This window comes from Lepus europaeus, chromosome 6 (assembly GCF_033115175.1).
Source record: "Lepus europaeus isolate LE1 chromosome 6, mLepTim1.pri, whole genome shotgun sequence".
Classification (NCBI taxonomy): Eukaryota; Metazoa; Chordata; class Mammalia; order Lagomorpha; family Leporidae; genus Lepus; species Lepus europaeus.
This window is the reverse complement of record NC_084832.1, coordinates 94,591,497-94,606,626: the sequence shown is the minus strand read 5'-3', so window position 1 is coordinate 94,606,626 and position 15,130 is coordinate 94,591,497. Positions and strand designations below refer to the sequence as shown.

The window sequence follows — 15,130 nt, the reverse complement described above, 5'->3', positions numbered from 1 at the left end:
GCATGTGTGCCGATGTGTGCATGCGTGCACTGTGATGTGTGTGAGCATTGCGTGCTCACATGGTGTTTGCATGTGTAAGCGTGTGCGCGTGTGCCTCTGTGAGCGCTGTAAGTGCACTGGGCGTGAATGCGCATACGCGTATGAGCGTGTGTGAGTGCAGGTGTGTTGTGTAGTTGTGCCTGTGCTCTGAAGACAGAGGCGGAAGGGGCGGCAGCCAGCAGGGGACCTGGGCCTTCCGTGGGTCCTGCCTAGCCCCTCCCCATTCGCTTCCGGCCTCGCTGTGCACCTGCCTTCAGGAATGCCTGCGGGCCGCCCTCAGCTGGGCGGAGCAGCAGCAGCCTTAGAAATAAACTCGAGTCTCCAGGCTGACTGAGCACCGAGCGCCGAGTGCCGAGCGCCGGGCCGGCAGCTGTGCCGAGTTGCAGGGAGAGGCGCACCAAGTCCCAGGAGGCAGCTGTGCCCGGCGACACCGGGGTTCAGTCCTGGCTCTGCCTTGCAGGGCCTGGTCACAGCTGCCTGTCTGCGTCAGTCAGGTGAAAGGGGTGGGCTACACTTTGTGAAGTGCCCTTGGCCAAGGTCACAGCGTTGTGTCAGGCATGGATCGAAGGGAAGCGGGAAGGGCCTGTGCGGCTGGCCCTCACACACAGGTGACCTTGGCTGGCCCAGACTCACCCAGCTACCTGGGCCAGATGGGCTGCACCCCGTCTCTGCTCACGCCTGTCCCCGGCACGGCTGGGGCCCGCCTCTAGGTGGCAGTGGAGGCAGGGGACTCGGCGGTCACTGTGAACTCAGGACCAGTGGCCGTGGGCTGGCAGTGACCTCCTTGAGCCTCCATGCTAACCGCAAAGGAAGGACCCAACAGGAGACGGGGGCTGGCTGCTGAGATGAGAAGGTGTTCACACCCTCCACTCCACAGTGCACGCTGGCTCCGAGGGCTCCCGTGGCCTGGTTCCAGTCGCAAACAGCCGAAGGAGCTCCGGGGTCAGGCCCTGAACGTGGGCTCCTGCCTTGGCCGGGAGCTCTCGTTGGCAGCCTGGCTTCTTCGAGGCGCTGTGTCTGAGGCTGGTGCCGGCTGCACGGCTGAACCAGGGGGCAGCGGGCCCGGTGTTTGCGGATCCCATGTGGTGGCATGCAGTGAGCAGCACAGTCCATGGTGGATCGTGAGCAGCCCACACTCGCAAGCAGCCTCGTCCCCACTGGTGGACAACAGAAGGAAGAGTCTTGGAGCTCCAGGATCCGTGACTTTGAGGACTGAAAGGGCCTCCGTCCACCGCCAGCTCCCTCCCGAATGTTCTGTGGGCTCCAGCCTGGCCGTGCCATGGAGGAGTGGCCCTTATCCCCCACTCCACCTCCATGAGGGCAGGGTGAGAGGGGAGACAGGAAGGGACCTCAGTAACCGGGTGACACAAGGGTCCCTGAAGTCGGCAATCAGGGGCCGCCCACGGGCCCTCGACTAGCCAGTGTCCACCTCACCCCTGGCTCCCGGCGTTGCTGAATCTAAAACTGTGAAGGGCCCTCAACACGAGGCATTGTCGCTCATGATCAGACCCAGCTGTGTCATCTTCCAGTCGGAGCTGACATCCAGAGCGGGCAGAGCGTCCTGTGGCCGATTAAGACACAGGCATGGTCTCCCCGGCCCTAGTGTCCCCCTCTCGGCCTGGACTGGGCAGTGGCGAGGGAGAGGAGGCAGGCCCTGGCCCCCCACTGACCTCGTGCCAGTCCACGAGGCCAGGTGAGTACCTGGAGATCTCAGGGCATAGGAGAGTGCAGGGAGCCCCAGCTGGAGTGGGCAGAGGGGCTCCCAGGGCTCTGCAAATCGTCTACGTGGCTAAGAGACACAGCCGAGGCACAGCCTCCGTCTGCCTGAGGAGGCCAGGAAGCCACCGGGAGAGACTGTGCCAAGACCCGCAGACCATGAGGGGGGCCCTGGGACACCATAGGATCACGTGCTCCCAGGATGGCAGGGCTGTGTCCTGCTGGGTCTGGGACCTGCTTCCTGGGGCCCCAGGGAACCAGGTCCAGGCCGGCCTGGGAGCAGGGCTGCTCCGCCTCCTCCCTCCTATCCCAGGCTGTGGGTGGGGCCGCTGGCAGAGGAGAGCTCTGCCCCTTACTGCTTCTCCTTTACCAACCGCAGGGCACCAAAGCCTTGATTGATTCTGCTCTGGATTACTTCTTAAGGCAGTCCCCTCCCCCATCCCCTTAAAAAAATCTAAGCTACCACAGCCTTGGGCCAGGTCATTACCCTTTCCTGCCTGGACCACTGCCCACCCCCCAACCAGGTCTCCACCGCCCATCCCGCCCCTCTCGTGTTGCTCCGCTCAGTTGCAGAGTTGTAGGGGAGCATGGGGTTCCAACCAGGTCCCTTCCTGCAAGGACCCAGGGGCGTCCACTCTCTACAGGGTCTGGACTGGGCTTTCCAGCCAGTCTGTTTTTAAAAAAGATGTATTTATTTATTTGAAAGGCAGAGTGACAGGGAGAGGGGAAGAGGGGGAGAGGGAGAGGGAGAGAGAGAGAATATCTTCCATCTACTGGTTTCTTGGCCTCAGTGGCCAGGGCTGGCTCAGGCTGAAGCCAAGAACTCCATCCAGGTCCCCCCGATGGGTGGCAGGGGCCCATTTTTGGGTCCCAAGGACCTGCTCTGCCTTTATGCCAGCCATGGTGCCCCCTCTAGCAGCCGGCATCCCAGGGCTCCAGTTAGGTTAGAACTGCATCCTGGGAACCAGGGACACCTGGGAGTGGCACCAGGGGCGTTCTCAAAATCTGGGGTACGAGCGGGAAGAAGAAAAGCTCATTTCCATCCAGGGCCTTAGACAGCCCTTCGGATCTATCTCCTGGACTCTCTGGAGAGAGCTCTTTGTACGCAGCGGCTCTCGCCTGCTCTGCTATACACACGACACGACACAACACTCCAGCACCCTGCCCTTGAAAGGGTGACTTAGTCTTTGGTCTAAATGGACTGGCCTGTCACTTCTAAAGGATGGAGAATCTGTTATTTTCTCAAAATGGAGCACTGTGGCGTTGCCCTAAAACGGCCCCTGCGCTGGGCCGGGCTCGAGGCTGTGGTGTCAGCACCCCACGGCTCCTTTTCACGTCGGGCGCCATTTCTCTCTGTTGCGCTTATTCAGTGCTGGAGCCCAGGAAGCAGCAGCCCATGGAACCAGCCACTCACCCTGCGTAGGGCATTACAAGTGGAATTCCTCTCTCCCTAGTTACAGGAGAGACTTTAAACTTGTAATGACGATCAAAGAGATTTTGCAAGATTTATTTATTTCATAGGCAGACTATCAGAAACAGAGAAGGGGGGACAGAGGGAGAGACACAGAGACACACGGAAAGACTTTCCATCCTCACATGGTGGCCAGGCAGGGCTGGGCCTATGTGCTGCCCCAGGCCCCTCAGCAGGAACCTGGATCAGAAGCAGGCCAGCCTGGACTGCAGGTCAGCACCCAGAGATGGAACACTGGCAAGCAGTGGCTTAACCCACAACGCCACCCCAAGAGACTTTCTTTAAAGGCTACCCAGCAGTTCAGCATATCATTGATTTGGCTTTAATTTCAGCACACGTGTTGCCAATGTGAGCATTGCTTCTGGGATAGAAGGTCCAGGCATGTCTTTCTTCTCAGCCCCCACTCTCCTTTTAGGAGCAGATACATGAGAGGATTTCAAAAAGTCATGGAAAAACAGAATTAAGGGGCCAGCGCTGTGGCTTAGCGGGTAAAGCCGCCGCCTGCAGTCCCAGCATCCCATATGGGAACTGGTTCAAGACTTACCTGCTCCACTTCCAATCCAGCTCTCTGCTATGGCCTGGGAAAACAGTAGAAGATGGCCCAAGTGCTTGGGCCCCTGTACCTGCATGGGAGTCTGGGAGAAGCTCCTGGCTCCTGATTGGCCCAGCTCCGGCTGTTGCAGCCATTTAGGGAATGAATCAGTGGATGGAAGACCTCTCCCTCCCTCCCTCCCTCCCTCTCTCTCTCTCTCTGCCTCTCTGTAACTGCCTTTCAAATAAATATTAAAAAAAAAAACAAAAAAAACAAAACAGAATTAAGAGGAAAGTTTATCTTGGTACAAAAAATTTTGAAATCCATAGTTTTTTTTTTCCTTTTCTCATAATGTGCATTTCCCATGAACTTGTTGAATTCTCATTAGTGCAACCATTAATCCCAAATATTTCATGGGGCTTCACCTGAGTTTCCTAGGTTAGACGCTGTAGGAGAGAGCAAAGAAACAAAGCAGCCGTCCCTTCCTGGACGTCATGGGACAGCACAGCCGCGTCCTCAGGCCACTGCACAAGGGTTAAGGGGAAGCGTGCCCCCCCCCCCAAGAAAAGGCCCTTTCAGCGGAGAGCAGGGGGCTGTGTTCTGTAGCCCAGGGCTCAGAAACTGCGAGAGGAAACCTGGTTTCTTCCCACGCCCCCGCCCCCTCTATGGTCCGTCTAGAGAGCAGGCCTGAGGATACAAAGCAGTCTAGTGAAGCTCTATTGATTACTGATACTCAGCAGGGAGGACCCCCCCACGTGCTTTCTCTGGGGCCTGAACAGCTGGGCAAGGGCTCTTCCGGCTCCCCCCAGAAGCTCCTCCTCGCTGTGCACTGGAGGAACCCCTCTCCCTGGGCCTGGCCACACACCCACTACCTCCTGGCAGAGGCTGAGCCAAGGCTCGGCGGCCCCGGGCCTCTCTCTCTCAGCGCGTGCGGCCGGCTCACTGGCAAGCAGAGGCCTGCAGGTCCTGCTGCTCCGGTCCAAAAGAAACAGCAGGAGCTGGGGTTGAGGGAGTGGTGCTGGAAACCCGGGAACACCTTCCTCTAGATCTGGAAACCGGCTATAAATACCTTCAGCAACCGTTTCCTTTCAAAGGCCTGGGGAAAACATGCCAAGGAGATTTTTACAAATGAAAGGTTTACTTGATCCGGTAGAAGTAAGCCATCATTACTTCCAAAGGCTCATGAACGTCTTTGAAGGTTCACTTGTGGGGCGAGGCTGCCACCTGGCGGTCAGCACGCACTGTGGCACTAGGCGCTCAGCCACAGGAAAGCGCTCTCAGAACAATCAGGGCTATTAACAAATACAAGCCAAGCGCTGAGAACAGTTCTCCCCATAGAGAGGCCGTCTTCTAAAAATGGCCCCAGACACGTGAGAGAAAGCAGTCGGAGCTCAGCATCTACGGTGTGTCCTGCCAAAGCGCTCGTTCTACCCACTCCATTCTGGGGACCAGGTGTACTGAAGGCTGTGATTTTAAGAAACAAAAACACACTTGGTTGTAGAAAACAATTTATTTCCTATTACACATACTTGTCTAAAAAAAAAAAAGGCAGAGGCGCTTCGGGCAACACTCCACGGGAAGCACGCTGCGCTGCGTTCCGGAAGGGCCCGGGCGCAGTCTTCACACGGCCTTTTTCACAGCCGCCTGCGTCATGCTGAAGAGATAGGCTTCGTAGATTATATTTAAGAAGTTGTCGTCGTTCTGGAAAACAAAATCGAGAGACCCAAGGGAACGCGATTGGTCCGCAGGCGCCAAGGGCTTCTGCGCCGACCTGGGGCTACAGGTGAGGGTGTCCAGCCGGTCTGGCGGTGAGGCTGGGCAGAGCTGGGGGTCTCCACCTGCCAGTGGGGGTGGGGTAATTGCTTGCCACACACAGCGCGGAGGGGGCCCCAACCCTGTGGCCTGCGGGGGCGCGGGTTCCTCATGGAGAGTGGGGTCTGTTGCATGAAGACACTGGCTGCTGGCAGCTGGGCGGAGTGGGAGGAAGCCACCTGGGTCGGTGGCTGGCAGAGCTGGGCTCAGAGGCACCCACGTCGCCCACAGTGTGTGTCCTTTGTTCCTGGCATTAACTGGGACTTCTCTTGCAGTCTGCCTCATCCGACCCAGTGTTGTTCTTCCCTGCAGCTCTTCTGCCTGGCTAAGCTGCGAGCGAGAACCGTGGCTCTCCCCGGTGTCTCATAGGTCTCCTTCATTCTCATTCCACAGTCTTCTCCCTCCCCCTCGAATGTTTTAAGGCAGTTCGCCCCCATGCCACACTTGCCCCACATTCCCCCTCACAGACCTAGCACCACTTCCAGCAACAAAGACAGCCATGCCATCCCTGTTCTTCCTACAAAGCCCCCACCAACACTGTGTGTGGACTACAGAGGAACTGGCTCCAAGACCGGTGCCTAGAACAGAGGCAGAAGCACAACGCATGCTGGGAGTGGAACCAGCGGAAGAGGATTCCTAACTAGCAACACACAGGGGCTGCTCTAGGCTCCAGTCTCGCAACGTGATTGGAATGGAATGAACCAGAAAAAAAAAGATGGATCTTTAAAATTCAGGTCTAAGGGTTTTTTTTTTTCTTTCTCTCTCTCTCTCTCTCTCTCTCATTTGTTGCTCATGGTAAAGTTTACAGATGTCCTTTCTAAATTCTCATGAACTTACAGAGCTTTTAAAAAGTGGAAGTATTTTTATCCTGTGAGCTGGCAAGGCCCAGCTGTTTGCTGTGGCCCGTTTCTATCAGATGGCCACTGTGCTTTCACATTCACATGCTGTTTCTAGGCCCCGTCTTTCCATTCTCTCTAAAATAGGCTCCTTCTAAAAACTGACTTCACGGGCTGTGTGGGGGCGCAGTGCTGTGGCGCAGTGGGTTAAAGCCCCAGCCTGCAGTGCCAGCATCCCATATGGGAGCTGGTTCGAGTCCTGGCTGCTCCACTTCCGATCCCGCTCCCTACTAAGGGAAAGCAGCAGAGGATGACCCAAGTGCTAGGGCCCCTGCATCCTCATGAGAGACCCGGAGGAAGCTCCTTGCTCCTGGCTTCAGATTGGCTCAGCTCCAGCCATTGCAGCAATCTGGGGAGTGAACCAGTAGATGAAAGACTTCTCTCTGACTCTACCTCTCTCTGGAACTCTTTCAAAATAAAATAAATCTTTAAAAAAAAATTAAAAAAAAAACCTGACTTCGCTAATAGAGTTCGTGATCACTTTTCAATCGCCATCCCCGGTGTCTCATAGGTCTCCTTCATTCTCATTCCACAGTCTTCTCCCTCCCCCTCGAATGTTTTAAGGCAATTCGCCCCCATGCCACACTTGCCCCACATTCCCCCTCACAGACCTAGCACATATTGTAGGATGCTGTGGATTGCTCACATCAGGTGAGCACCCCCTCCCTTCCGCCCTACTCCACACACACGGCACTTCTTTTTTTTTTTTATATAGACTTATTTATTTGACAGATAGAGTTAGTGAGAGAGAGACAGAGAGAAAGGTCTCTGGCCGCTATGGCCAGCGCTGCACTGATCCAAAGCCAGGAGTCAGGGGCTTCTTCCAGGTCTCCCACTCGGGTGCAGGAGCCCAATGACCTGGGCCATCTTCTACTGCTTTTCCAAGCCACAGCAGAGAACTGGATCGGAAGTGGAGCAGCTGAGTTTCAAACCAGCAACCATATGGGATGCTAGCACTTCAGATCAGGGTGTTAACCCGCTGCGCCACAGCACTGGCCCCGGCACTTCTTAAGAACCAGTAGGTGGGGCCTACCATGGTGCAGTAGGTTAATCCTGATTGCAGCGCCGGCATCCCATATGGACACCAGTTCTAGTCCTGGTTGCTCTACTTCTGATCCAGCTCTGCTGTGGCCTGGGAAAGCAGTAGAAGATGGCCTGAGTGCTTGGGACCTGCACCCACATGGGAGACCAGGAAGAAGCTCCTGACTCCTGGCTTCAGATCGGATGGGCTCAGCTCCAGCCGTGGTGGCCTCGGTGTCCTTATCTGTGACACAGGGAAACGGGGTTGAAGGAGTTATGCGAGTAGTGCCCGGCACAGAGCCTCCGTAAGTGGAGCTGTCTTTGTTATGATTATGTTAGAGACAAGTGGCTGACACAGAGACGCGGTTCCTCGTCCCATCCTACCTAATTAGCAGGCTTCAGAATTTGTAAAGCCTGCTTTTGGCAGTCACAGCATCACCTGCTTCCTTACCTGTTTCCTACTAACAGCCTGCTGGGACGCGGCTGTCAGCTGTGCTTCCCAGGGGCCCCCGCGGCGCCTCCTAAAAGCTCCTCGCAGAGCTGAGGCATGCAAAGCCCCAGCTTCAACCCAGCTGTGAAGCCCGTGGGGCGAGGGTGAGCTGCTGCGGGGAGGCCCAGGGAAGCGCTGCCCAGGTCTCCGGCTCGCAGTCCCAACCCGCTGGGCCCGGCTCATGGAGGGGCCCGGGAGGAATGTGCCCCTTACCTGAATGAGGTACAGCAGGGCCTCCTGAAGCTGTAGCTTGGTGAGCGGGCTGCTGGAGCCCACCAGGGGCTCCGGGCTCTGCAGGGGCACCAGGAGGCTGCTGGAGGTGTTGGGCGGTCCGTGGCCTCCCAGGGGCCAGAGTCCACCGTCTCTCTCCCTGGGCGGGGCAGAGGCGCAGTGTGCGAACACTGTGGGGGCCAGGAGCAGAGCAGGAGCCGCCGTGGCAGGGATGTGCGGAGGTGAGGCGACCTGCTTACGGCAAACACACACACACACACAGAGGGCACAGTAAGGAGCAACTCGGTGCAGCGCGAGGCACGGGGAGACAGAGGGGCAGGACACATTCTGTGCGCACTGTTCCCAGCTGTTGTGTAACGGGCTCCTGGTCCCTTCTCCAGGGTTTCCTCCTGGGGGCCCTAGGCAGCTCGGGGTGGTTTGCTGTGCCCGCTGCGCATGGAATGAGGCCTGTGTGTGGTGTTGTGCGCTGCAGGCTCGCCATCACTGCTGGGCAGAGTGCACTCAGGCCGCCGGCCTGCCCGGGGCCAGCTGGCCACTGTGCTGGCCTAAGGCCCACAGTGTCCGAGCACGTGGCTCTGACATGTTAGGGGCAGACCCTCGGCCCTGCCTCGGGGAGCGGGGGTTGTGGGATGAGCCCCCTGCTCCTCTGCTGCCCTCACCCCTTCTTTCTGCTGTTCCAGGCTGAGGTGTGGGGACAGGCTCGGCATCACTCGGCAGTGCCAGCGACTCACCTGTCTGGGTCTAACTCACTTGGCTAACAGACCTAAAACCAAGTTCTCCAGGAACTTTCTGTTACGCAAGTGACATTTTGATCCCCAGCTGAGTGACTCCTACAGCGCTCACTGGTGCTAACTCAGGGAAGAAAAAGGAATGTTATCGATCAGCCTCCTAATACCCCCAAAGAACCTGTGAGACGGGCACGGAGGCCGGCATGACGCAGGCCCCGTGGCACCCCGCGCAGAAGGCAGCCTACAGGAGGCCAGGCGGGCGAGTTGCTTGTGCCTTGGCCCTCGCTGCTGCTCCAGGGAGAGGTGCTGAGAGTGGCTGCCCCAGGGGAGAAGTGGCAGCCGTAAGAAGAGCACAGTGTGGGCTGACAAAATGTACACTTTCCTTACTTGGCTCTGACATTTGTGAGTGCTGAAAGAGAATTATACGTGCAGAAATTTAAGTCAAACGATTAACCCCAGTTTTCTGATTCTAAATTACCAAGGGTGGGTGGGGGGTGGGGAAGCAAAAAAGTCTTACAAAGGGGACAACGTTCTGCTGAAATGAGGGTACTCAGAGTTAGGACTTTTGATAAATAGTGAGAAGGCTCTGTCTCGAGGTCTCACATACACACGGACTTAGGGTGCATGCCTAAAGTCTTTACTTTGCTAAAGGCAAGATTTTCGAGGCACTGTCAGAAGCTACTTGACAAAACACAACCTACAAAACAAGTAGAGAGCGCTTCCCAGTTTTGAAACCCAATGCCTGGTCAGCGAATGCATAGGACTCTGAGCCAGACCTGCAGGTGCTGCCCCCAGGCTGTGGTCTGCGCACCTGCAGGTGCTGCCCCCAGGCTGTGGTCTGCGCACTGTTCCAAGTTACTGACACACACCCTGAGCCACCTGCCCTGAAGAATGGGATCTTTCTGAAATGGACAACATTCCCCCTCTGGCACTGGGAGTTGCGGGTGGGTGGCACATGTATCCCTTTCCTGATCTTAACTATGCTGCACTGATGACCTAGGGATAAATAAAAACAGGCTGGACCTTTAAACGTTAATGTGTCTTCCTGTTTCCTTCAAGAATCTCCAGGATTACAGGCTCTGGAGAGGGAGGGAATTTTCTTCATCAATATATAGCACAAGGCCTGGCATGCAGAAAGTGCTCAAAATATTTTCTAAGTCAATGAATAAAAAAAAGGGTCATTTACTGTGGACTGATAAAACGAGGTGGGAGATGTTTGGTATCCCAGCACGACTTCAAAGCAGACCGCATGGATGTTCCACTGTCACAGGTGGGGGTGTTTTCCGTGTCTACACTGGTCTTCACACCCAGTAACAGTATGAAGTGAGAACTCTTCAAGTAAACTACGTCTAATGGCAGGGGGCGGGAGAAGCAACCCTCTGCCTAGGCAGAAAGTTAAGGACGCAATGAGATGCACGCACGGGGTTCTCAGCTCCTGTGCTGAACAGAAATGTGTGTGACACGCAGCCCCTACAGCACAGGAGGGGAGTCTAAATTTCACTGCAGGGACAAGCGGTTGGCCTAGAGGTTAAGACGTGGGTGCCCCACTTGGGAGCACCTGAGTTTGAGTCCTGGCTCCTGCCCCTGACTCCAGCCTCCTGCTGACGCATTCCCTGGGAAGCAGCAGCTGGTGGCTCAAGTAGTGGGGTCCCTGCCATTCAGCTCCCGGCCTTGGCCTGGCCCAGTCCCAGCTATCGGACGCATTTTGGGGAGTGAGCCACTGGAGGGAGAGCTCTGTCTTTCTGCCTAATAAACACATTTCACCGTAGGACAGTGATCCCTTGTTTTATTTTTTTGGTCCTTGGTTGATATTTACCTGAAGGAAACGAGCCTGCTTTTCTGTGCCGGATGTCGTCTTGTTGATCCAGGACTCCAAGGGCTTCCCAGTCCGAGAGCCCTGAGCTGCTGCAGGAAACTTAGCTGCCAGGGCTGGCCGGGTGGGCACGGGCAGCTGCTGCTCCTGCGGCACCACCTGCAGCTTCCTCAGTAGCTCTGGAGGGGCTGCCACCCGGGGACTGCTTGCTGGGGTGCTGGAGGGAGGGCCCATCTGTCTAGCGAACGTGGCCTGCTCTTTCCCATGAGCCTGAGGTCCTAGTGTGTGCGGCGGGAGGGTGCCATTGAAAGAAAGCAGTTGCGGCTGCGCCACACCCTTGGCTGGGGTGGCAGTGGTGAGGGCTGTGCTGCAGCCTGGGGCAACCGGCCCGGCAGGGACTACTGTGCCAAGGTCATGCTTGTCCGTTGGCCCTGGCGCGCTGTGAAGCTTCTCCAGCAGGGTCTGAGCTCTGCAAGCGCTCTGTGGAGCGTGAGCAGCCCCGGCGGTGCAGGGTGACCCAGGTGGGATGGCCGGACGGGGGCTGCCCTCTTCACGGGGCCGGCTCTCGGGCAGCTCTGACCACGGGTGGAGGTCTGTGCCCCGGACCATGAGTTTCTGAATAGCTGGACAGAGCTGCTTCTCCACCGGCGGCGACTGCCTTTTGGGTTCCTCATAGGACAGGGAGCGCACGACCCCTTGCCTTACTGGGAGCTTCTCGTGCGGCTGCTGGGCCTGGAGGGTCTGTGGGGGCTCCACGGTGTCTGAACTTGTGGCTCTGTCCTGCTTCCCAAACAGAGCTGTCAAGGATAAGTGTTGGGGTTCAGGGTCTAAGGTCTGGAAAAAATAAAGAAATCTGAAAATGGGTCCACAGACACTCATGAGGGGCGGGGTGGAGCCCTAGTGTGCCTCCCTGCTGATTTATCTACTTACAAAGGATAGCTCGGAGAGCATCAAAACACTTCGTTACTGAATGTCCAAAATTTGAAGCTTCCTTCCTCAAGTCAAAAATCTGCACAGCCTTTTCCCCGCAGCCCAAGTCAAGCCCCTGCTGACACATCAGTATATGCTATGGGTCAGACAGCGCCTGCTCCTTGGAGGCCCGGGCTTGCAGCCAGGACCACTGTGGAAGGATATTAGACACATGATGCAGGGAATAACCCCTCCAAAGGGAAGTTTATCTAACCCTGCGGACCGCAAGAAGATACTGAGAATATACAGGGATGTGAAGGTTTCAGCATTCCTGGTAGTTTTTCTTAGAATCTCTAACTTGTTTGTTCCAAGTATATACCTGTAGCTTTTAAAACATTATCAGGGGGCTGGCACTGTGGCATAGCTGCCACCTGCTGTGCTGGCATCCCATGTGGGCTCCAGTTCAAGACCTGGCTGCTCTACTCCCAATCCAGTTCTCTGTTACGGCCTGGGAAAGCAGTAGAGGATGGCCCAAGTCCTTGGGCCCCTGCACCTGTGTGGGAGACCTGGAGGAAGCTCCTGGCTCCTGGCTTCGGATCAGCCCAATTCCAATATTATAGCCATTTGAGGAATGAACCAGCGGATGGAAGACCTCTCTCTCTCTCTCTCTGCCTCTGCCTTTCAAATAAATAAATAAATCTTAAAAAAATTCATCAGATAAATACAATATACCTTGGCTTGGCCAATTACCAAGCTACCCCTTTCCTACTCTGTGTCAGGCCCTTCTTCTTCTTGGTGCTTTCTGCACTGTCACATGAACACCATGAGCTTCATGTCAAAGTCAACATATTCTGGTTTCTCTATTAAAATACAAAGAACATTTCCTCAGAAAACCAACAATGAAGGGAAAGTTAAAAGAAAGTGAAAATGCCTTCTTTTTAAAAAAGTTCAATACCAGACTATCACGAACCAGTCTTTGTCTGTTGGCTCCTTGTTCATTTTCAAAACTGATTTAAACGGATTCCTTCAAAAACCCTTTGATAGGAATAACCACGGTCACATGACACACACAGATGAAATGCAGTCAACAGGAGCCTGCAGATTATCAAGATTTGTTACAGCTGTGCCATACTGAAGACTGCACACATGGTATAAGACCTGTGATTGCATTTCCATTTTAGATTGCAAATGCAATGGCCAGTCACCAGGTCCCAAGGGGGGTGGGAAGCCACTCCTTTAGACTTGGAGCTCTCTGAGAGCAGGGGACCCCTTCAGGCCACAGAGCCTGGCACGGTGCCTGGCCCGAGGGAGGCGCTCAGACCCGTGGTGCTCGACTCTGCTGCCTCCGCTGCTGGTCCCTTGGTGACCTTGGGAAACCACCGGCCCCAGAACAGGAACCCAAGGGTAACATTCCTGTCACCTCTGACAGTGCTGTTAGTTGTCTGTTCAGATCCACAAAGGATGAGGACAGAAAGTGGTAAATACCAGAAGTAACCATCTGAGCCCTTTCCCAGGAGGAGCAGGGAATCCGAGACCTCTCTTCCTTGGAGGGACCTGACAGCATGCCCTGACAGCACCAGGTCCTCCCTAGCTGTTCCCTGGGGAGCCGCTGCACACCGAGGGCCCACTACCTGGCTGGGCTGAGGGATGCACGGCTGCTGGGTCTCACTGGGTTTCACTGGAATTGGTTTGATGAGATTGGGGTTGTCATAGATGGCAGACGAACTGGTTATCTGTTTCGGCTCAGAACAGGTTTTACACTGAAATGGAAAACACACACGTTACTTTTTGGCATTAAAAAAAAGCTTTAGTTTTTAAAAAAGAATATGTTTTCTTGCTTCTTATCTAATTGTTACATGGCTATTTTTTTGAAAACTTTCATGCATAAGGGAAAATCCCTTCAATGTCTCTGACAAGAGCTGTATTTGAGTGCAAGTCAAACTCAAATTTGATTTTTACTTAGCTGTACAATTCAGAGCCCTAAAATATTACCAACAACATCAGCCTGACCTAGAGACACTCAGAAATGTGGATAATTGAAAGGCTATTTATATTCTTAAGCAACAGTTTAAATATATTTACTCTAATGCTTTTCAACGATAACATAATTAAAGAAACTATTCCTTAAATAACATGTCTGGACTACTCCATTGGCAGCTGACTTAAAATTGGAAAGTTGCTGAGTGTAGTCAAAGCAACTGAACCTTTTTGGTCTACAAACCAGAAAGTAAAGCTGACTGAAACCACTGATTTAAAAATTACTAACATCATCTTTATTTAATAAATGGCTTCGTGCATAAACAGAATAATTCAAATCTGAGTGTTCTGAGGCACTCACTACAAATTAGAATTTCATAGAGAAAGAGACAAGAGACAAGCCTCATCGTTTCAAATACTCACTCATTATCATACATTAATGTAACCAACCATGCAATTGCTAACGCAGTAGGGTTCAGAACAAAAGGACCACAGCAGTGATGCTGGCTGTCTATTCTGTTCCATCAAATAAGACAAAATAAAAACGGTACCTTCTCTACTATGAGGGTACTTCAAAAATTCATGGAAAAATTAACTTACAAAGTATACTTTGGTTTAAAACACTTTTGAAATCAATGCACAGTTTTCATAATACGTGCTTCCACAAACTTCTTGAAGACACTGTCTATGCCTGGATTTCAAATTCTTTTGCACTAAAATAAACCTATCTATTCAATTTCCATAAGTACATGCATACAGATCCTCTACAGTGCTGTGAGTTTCAGCAGTAGAGCCAAAGCCTTGGGCCAGAAAACATTTCCCACGTATCTGACATCAAATGAGCCACAAACCCAATCTTGCCCCTCAGGGACCCAAGGCTCCCAGTGTGTTTTACAGTTTTGGGGCATACTTTCTAATTCAAGGATGTGGGGGTCTGGGACTTATTACCACTGTGTACACTGAGGTCAGTAAGGTAAGCCATATAGAAGATTAATTATTTTCTTCCATGAATTCAGTTAATTGTTCAGATATGTGGCACTAGTGTCGACAAGGTTGTAAAATGACTTTATAAGTCATCAAGTATTACTCCCAGTTCTTCAGTGGTTACCAGTATGGTTGCATGGACCCCAAGATGTGGATGACCAAGACAACACAAGAATTCAGCCTTAAGATACAACCACCGCTGTGGCGTAGTGGGTAAAGCCACCGCCTGCAGTGCCGGCATCCCATATGGACGCCAGTTCCAGTCCCGGCTGCTCCACTTTCGATCTAGCTCTCTGCTATGGCCTGGAAAAGCAGTAGGAGATGGCCTGAGTGCTTGGGCCCCTGCACCTACATGGGAGACCCGGAAGAGGCTCCTGGCACAGGATCAGCACAGCTCTGGCCGTTGAGGCCAACTGGAGAGTGAACCAGCAGATGGAAGATATCTCTCCCTCTCTGCCTCTCCCTCTCTCTCTGTGTAACTCTTTCACATAAATAAATAAATCTTAAAAAAA

At 53.9% G+C, this 15,130-nt stretch overlaps 1 protein-coding gene across 3 annotated transcripts in view; it reads right to left on the bottom strand.

Moving 5' to 3' along the window:
* Positions 1-5,277: 5,277 nt before the first annotated feature.
* The window catches only part of DCP1B (decapping mRNA 1B), a 49,407-nt gene continuing 39,554 nt past the window's right edge, over positions 5,278-15,130 (bottom strand). For 2 of the 3 annotated variants that reach the window (XM_062194602.1, XM_062194603.1), the window contains 4 exons: positions 13,289-13,417; positions 10,752-11,582; positions 8,190-8,438; positions 5,278-5,459 (listed from right to left, as the gene is read on the bottom strand). In XM_062194602.1, coding sequence (XP_062050586.1) covers positions 5,379-5,459; positions 8,190-8,438; positions 10,752-11,582; positions 13,289-13,417 — 1,290 coding nt within the window. In that variant the 3' untranslated portion in view covers positions 5,278-5,378. The other variant, XR_009866223.1, reaches the window with a different exon arrangement.